This window comes from Saccostrea echinata, unplaced genomic scaffold, assembly GCF_033153115.1.
Source record: "Saccostrea echinata isolate AGI-Se365-2 ecotype Australia unplaced genomic scaffold, CSIRO_AGI_Sech_v1 ptg000001l, whole genome shotgun sequence".
NCBI lineage: Eukaryota > Metazoa > Mollusca > Bivalvia > Ostreida > Ostreidae > Saccostrea > Saccostrea echinata.
This window is the reverse complement of record NW_026889750.1, coordinates 22937280-22944427: the sequence shown is the minus strand read 5'-3', so window position 1 is coordinate 22944427 and position 7148 is coordinate 22937280. Positions and strand designations below refer to the sequence as shown.

At 33.4% G+C, this 7148-nt stretch overlaps 1 protein-coding gene across 1 annotated transcript; it reads left to right on the top strand.

The window, feature by feature from the left end:
- Positions 1 to 2336: 2336 nt before the first annotated feature.
- Positions 2337 to 3137, top strand: LOC133201804 (alpha-crystallin A chain-like). The gene has a single exon (XM_061337642.1). The coding sequence runs from the start codon at positions 2439 to 2441 to the stop codon at positions 2922 to 2924; it is 486 nt and encodes a 161-aa protein (XP_061193626.1). The 5' UTR covers positions 2337 to 2438; the 3' UTR covers positions 2925 to 3137.
- The last annotated feature ends 4011 nt before the right edge of the window (positions 3138 to 7148 follow it).

Genomic DNA, 7148 nt, shown 5'->3' with positions numbered 1-7148 from the left:
ATTTTAAATTCAAATTCATGAAAATTAGATTAACATAATGAAGTGTATATATACAATCTACATAATTTTTTTTTATAAACAAAACATTAAGCATCATGTAGTGTTATTTCCACCCCATCCAAGGACATTTCACATCCAAAAATAAAGTCAAGTTGTACAATTATGGGATTAGAATTGAAAATATACTACATTGCCAGTTGAGAAATAAATGTAGTAACCTTATGCTGATCTTTTTAAAGACCGCCTTAATGATTCACCAAAATGTACAAATTGTGGATACCAAACTGAAGATTCATTACATTTTTTCATGTATTGCCCACAATATGTTCTTCAAAGACAGATGCTGATTAAATATATGAATGAGAATGGCATACCAATTAATATAGATGATATACTATATGGTGCTGAATCCTTACGTTTAGAAGACAACTTTTCAGTTTTCGATCATGTACATACCTTTATCAGAAACTCAAAGAGGTTTTCAATGAAATCTTAGTTTATCATGATATGCTAGGAAGAATAATATCTCATTTTAGGTATGTTAAGGAATTTTTTCCACTCTGAGTCAACTTTATTATGTTTTTTTTAATTTATGGTCTTTCTCTCTCCCTATTTAATCTCTCTCTCTCTCTCTCTCGCCCTCTGTGGATTCACTTTATACATGTACCAATTAATGGTTTATTTTATATACTGCTTTTCAATGTTAAATGTACTTTATTATGTTTTTTTCTCTTTATTTTACTCTCTCTTTCTCTGGATTCACCTTATATATGTACCAATTAATGATCTATTTACATACTGTTTTTCAATGTTAAATGTACCAATAATTGTTATATGTACCTTGACTTATGGAGAGAACGATTATAGGCATTATGCCTGCTGTTCAATCCATTTCATTTGTAATGAATAAATATATTTTAGACCATCCTTTCACTATTACCGAATGAAGTTGATTTGTACAAACCATAAATATTTCCATTACACAGCCGCCTTATACAAAGGTTTGTAGGATTCTCTATGTCCACCACTCTTGTGTTTATTCCACTTCGTACAACATTATTGAGATGGGGGGGGGGGGGGTGTCATTCATTCAAGGTTATATCTCAGACATCAAGGTCACTGCATCCGTTATGCTAAAAATTTTGTTTGATTCATATCTCAAGCTACACTCGAAAATTCACTCAGACTTCGTTTAGGCCAAGGTAATGTGTCATAGCCATTGCTCAACTTAAATATGTCGAAGATCATTGTAAGCAGTATAGCTATTATATCATGTATATTGGGAAGAAAATTTTGTTTGGCCCAAAAGTTCACATCTTCGCAATCCAAGGCTCTTAGGTCTACTGCGATCCCATTAATCTAGAACTGTCCCAATTGGATCGCAGTAGACCTGACCAGTATCTTTGCGTCACCGTATCGGACAAGCTCTTCTAGAACGCCCACATTGATGCACATTATTTACACACTGAATTGTCGACGGATTTTTCCGTTATTTTCCGATCATGACAAGGAGCACACGGCAGGTTGACCAATCGACAGGGGAAACCCACTCCTCCATGGCACCTGATCCCACCTCTGATGTTTTTGTTCTCCCGATTTGTACTGTTTTTATGGACCTTGAGTTTGAATACTGTTCGTTATCTCCATATTTCATGCAACCATAAAGAAAGCCAACGCCAGTCTCAGTTTATTAACCTAGCAAGTCATGTTTCAGGTGTAAAGGTCAATGTTGCCGATGAGTTTAATAAAATTTTGAAAGCCGCAAATATACACGAAATATTTATTTTACAGAATATTTATTCTTGCATTTGCGGTGTACTGTTAACTGAATTGAAGAAAATGTGTGTGAAATGTGAAGTCATTGCATATCTTGAGTTAAGTACAATGTATTTTAATCAGCAATATTTCGGAAATTGGAACCTACTGAAGAGAGCCATAAAAAATATTTAACACAAAAACTTAAACGTTAAGTTCAACCTTGATTTAAGGTCATGCAGTATCTCAAATGTCAAGGTCATTCTTCCCGCTGTGCTTATTTATTGATCTTCCGATGTATAAGGATTTTGATGCTTAAACATACAAGTATCTTTAAGTGAAAAGTTGTTACTTAAATATATGGTCTAAATCAGTGAGGGAAGAAAAAAATTAATTAAAGTTTCATGAAGTTAATTCGAAAAGAAAGTTTTCAATTATATTTAGATAACGCCTTCTGCATCCTTATACCATATATTTTTTTTTCGTATTTGTAATTCCAAAGTCTTGGTTCTTACTTCCTATCTATAGATCTTCCAGTATTTTCCTGGTAGCGTTCCTCGTTTATGTCAGTACAGGAAACAACATAACTTGTCTTGGATGCGTAACCATATATCGATGCTGCAACAGTTCAAAGGAGTTTCATAAAATCCTGATTAGAGACCTTTTCCAGGGGATATAACGCCATGTCACGCTTGGTTCCTGTAAATTTTCACTCACAAAATTTGCTCGTTCCAGAGCTTAAGAACGATTTCGAAAAATGTTTTGAAGAGTTTGAAAAAGAAGCGCGGAGAGAAATGTTCAAATTAAACCCATGGGACATGAACAAGGATCCATTTGACAAAGCTCACTTTGGGAAGAATATGCTAGAAATTGACACTCCCTTCGTAGAAGATTCTTTTGGAAACAAGAAACTTGATATGAAATTTGACTGCAGCCAATTCAAACCGGAAGAGATTTTTGTGAAAATTGTGGACCGGAACTTGGCAGTGCATGCAAAGCATAAGGAATCAAGTCCCGGAAAGAACGTGCAAAGGGAGTTTACGAGAGCTTACCTTCTTCCGGAAAGCGTAGACACCTCAAAACTGACCTCTTCATTGTCCCCTGACGGCGTACTGACTATTGAGGCCCCTGTTGCTAAACATGTGGACTTAGCTGTGACATCGTCGTGACTAAGTTTTAAATCATTGTAATTTTAAAAACACAATTAAAAATATTACCGTTTTGTGTATTTGGAGTGTTTAGCTCATCCAAAAATTTTGGTAAGAAAATTTACTTTTATAGTTTGTCAAGAGTGTTGTTTTTCATCGCACTTTTTATTAAATTTATGTTTGTAAAAAGTTAACCATTTATATAAGATAAATTGAATAAATGTTGTTATTTTCTTTGTTTTATTTCCTTAAGCTTAGGAAAGAAAAATACAACAAAATGCCATATGTCAGTGAACAATGCTTACGCACATATACTAGTAATCACTTCACGTAGAATATATTTATATGTTATTCTGTAATTATTTGAACTATTGAAATCCGAACTGCATGACTTATTTGAATTATTGAAATCCGAACTGCATGACTTATTTGAACTATTGAAATCCGAACTGCATGACTTATCAAAATGAAAACATAAGATAATATTTTGAATGTGATTAATATATACTGTCCATATAAACCACGTGGTAAATAGTGCGCAGAAATTGTACAGGAGAGTGCTTCGTGCTGATATTTATCTCATATGTATACAGAAGTTAGACGTACTCTTACATAATGTTGACAAAACCAATGTTTACTTTTATGAGTGCCGCTTACAAGGAACACTTACATATATCATATATAATTATGGAAAATCTAAAGACAACTATAGATAATACAAATCTACAAAGAGAAACTGTGCTAATTATATCTAAATATAAGTCTGATTTATGACTTATTTTGAAAAAGAACAGTAACTTTCTAGAATAAAATTTTGATTATTCTACGTGTATTATCAATTGATAATTAAATTCTTCATTAGAAATTATCATTTGTCCAGCTTCTTTGAAAATGGATAAATGAACTTCGAACACTGTTTATAAATATCCACGTCGTAGACAGCCTTAAGGATGACGTCTACTCAGGGTTTAAGTTGACAGAATTGGATTGCTTCAAAGGGGCTTGGACACAGATTTGAAGTTAATATTTTCTTAAATTTTCAGTTTAATATCACGACTCATATGTTGATAGAGCATTTCTCACTGAAATTTAATAAAAGCGTCTTTAGAAACTTTTTTTGTCTGGAAATTATTAAAACTACGAATTTCGGGACGTGTTTAATTGACACTTACAATGTATCCTTGCACTTTCACGAAGTAAACTTTATCCATAATACTTAAGAAAAGTAGAAGTATTATTGTCAATAAATGAAAAATATTAAAACTATAATCCAGAAAATGTTTTGAAGAATGTCATTGTCATTGAATTGTAAGAATATTCATGTAAGTTTACATGTAATTCATTAAACTGAAGTTATTTTTTGATAAAAACAGAAACTTCAAATTGTAAACAATGCCGCTGTGTCCATGCCCTTTTAAAGTACAATGTCTTAAATATATTAAAAAAATGTTCGAAACGAACAAAATAGCCATGCTATGAATTAATATTAATATCAAAAAATAATGTTTTACTATTTGACAAAAATATGCAATATAAAATGTAGAGTTATGGTGATGCAGAGAGGATTCGGACTATTTTTTTTTTCTTACTATGTTGTATAAAAATGGGTTTCTATGATCTTTTCAATTTCATTTACCTTTGTAGAAAAGGTAAATTAAAAGGTCATTTTGCAAATGTTAACCTTTTAAAAACTTATATATTTTTTTCAAATAATTTGTGGGCATAAAAAATCTGAACAAAAGCCATTCCAGATTGCAAGATTGCATATTTTGCAAAAATAGGATCATGACCTTATGTGGTTTTGATATTTGCAGAACATGGGCAATATAAGTAAACCAAAGCTATGAATAGTTTAGAGTTCTCATCATTCGTTTTTGTTTTGTTTTTGTAAGATCAGATAAAATACGGGTAGAATTTCAAAAAATTACTTGCTATATTTTGCTAGGGAAGAAAATCTTGGTCATAGTGCAACATTTTTTAGGAGTTTTTCCAATTTTTGAAAAAAAAAAAAAAATTAGAGGTTATTAGCATGAAAAGTAGGTCATAGACCTATATATTTGAAACTGAAAAATAGTACCGCAATCGTTTCATTCTCACCAGTGGAATTTTTCTGCCATCTGAAAAAATGTCCTCCTTATGGCTACCAAATAAATACAAGTTGAGAGTGAAAAAAAATCATCCGAAAGAAAATTTATTTGTCCCAATTATTTAAAAAAATATTGATGATTTTTTATCAGGCTCTTCGATGTCGTTATGACGTAATGCAAAAGAAAAGTTCGATCGTCAATGGGGAGACAAAAGTTTTGCTCGCTGAGCATTGAGTACGATGTATTTTGGAGGCTCCTTTCTCGCTGATTTTAATGTTAGAGCATCATGCAACAACACAAAGTAAATCAGCCACAGCCTGTTACGTTCGCCTTTCATTTATTTAGTTATCTGGTGTTTCATTAAAAAACAATTGATCATATAATATGTGAAAAGAAAGTTTTAAAAAATACCAATATGACCATGAAATATGATATATCTATTGAAAGAAAAGTGGGTATACAGCTGCAAAGAAGGTGTGTAAATCATTACAACGAATACACAGCCTCTGAAAAGCAGTAAACTTGATGATCTGACAGCTTATGTAAGTTTAAAGAGATCGTGTTTTTAACTCAGTCAAAGCGTTTGTCTACGTGAAAAATTTTAAACTCTGTTAAAGAGTTTGTCTACGTAAAGAATTACCAGGTGTTTCAAATTTAGTTATCACATCATAAACATAAAACAGACACACACAATTGTACCGTAAAGATATAAAAATCCAAGATTGTTGGGTCATCAAAGTCTTGGCTTCAGTAATATCTTCGATAATTTTTGTACACGACAATATGTTTCATAATTACAAGTTTTTCAAATTTTATTACATCTGTAGAATATTAGAGAAAGTATAATTTGAAAATCCTTCGAAATACAGAAGCTCCACCATGAGGTCTATCCTTAGATATATTGACTACAAAGAAAAGAACATCGAGGTTAGTATGCTTTTCTGTGAAGTCGATACCAATGGATTGACCGAAAGGACTTAACATTTTATATAATTTTTTTTCCATATAAACTTTTCTACAAAGGTACGTTTTAGGATTTTCCTTAAACACTTAACAGATCCATTCAACCAAAGGACAATTGGTAAATTGTTCCACGGAGTGGCTGCGCTTATCCCCATAGATTCTATTCAAACACGAAGTCTCACTAGTGTGTAAGAATCCCTAGAGCGCAGAGACCGATTGGGCTGAGACACCTTAATATTATCCAAATAGGCTGGTGCTTCACCATATTATACAAGAAAATCTTATACTGGACATGGTTCGCCCGCGTGGCGCAGTGGTAAGAGCGTCTGCTCTAGAGTCGCGGAGTAAGGAATTGATCCTTACGTCGCGGGTTCGAATCCCACTGTGAGACGTGGAGACCGGTCCTTCGGATGAGACCGTATAAACCGAGGTCCCGTATCGCCGTAGGTGCTGGCACGAAAAAGATCCCTCACTGCTCAATGGCCCTCAGTGCGGAGCATAGGTCAATATTTGCAGCTCTCCATCGGCAAATGGTGGCGTCTCCACATGAGTGAAAAATTCTCGAGAGGGCTTTAAACAACAAACAAACAAAATATACTGCATGGACATGGAAATTAACCGGAAGTGAGTGCAATGGTACTAGCACCGGTGATGTAAGTTCATCCTTCTAAGTACGCGGGTTACAAGTCGAGCTGCTGAATTCTGATTTTTCTGAAGCTTGCTCACATCTGTACGGTTTAAGACTTAGAAAAATGCATTTCCATAGTCCAGGCGCGATAGCACACGGTTTTACAAGCATGTTCTGTGATAAGAGACCGTAAAGTTATTATGAAGTTGACTATAATATGAAATTCTCATACGGTTCTTCTGTCACAGAAAACACCTAGATTTCTGATACATATTCAGCTGGTTGTAACTGTGTTTCCAAAGGCACTAGTAAGTTGGTACAAGGTACGAGATTGTCAAACTGGAATGTTATTTAGGAGAGAACAATAAACTCGGTTTAATCCTGATTAAGCTTTTAATTAACAACTTGGAGCATATTCATGATTTAATGTCGAATATTTACATCCACTGAATATTATCTCCTTTATTTCTTGAAAACCATGGTCGATTATCAATACATGTACATAATATTATCACCTTTATTTCTTATGAAAACCATGGTCGATTATCAATACGTTAACGCCGCTAA

Bases quoted from the DNA above. Each gene is read 5' to 3' on its own strand.
- LOC133201804 (XM_061337642.1), top strand. From the start codon at position 2,439: ATGTCACGCTTGGTTCCTGTAAATTTTCACTCACAAAATTTGCTCGTT.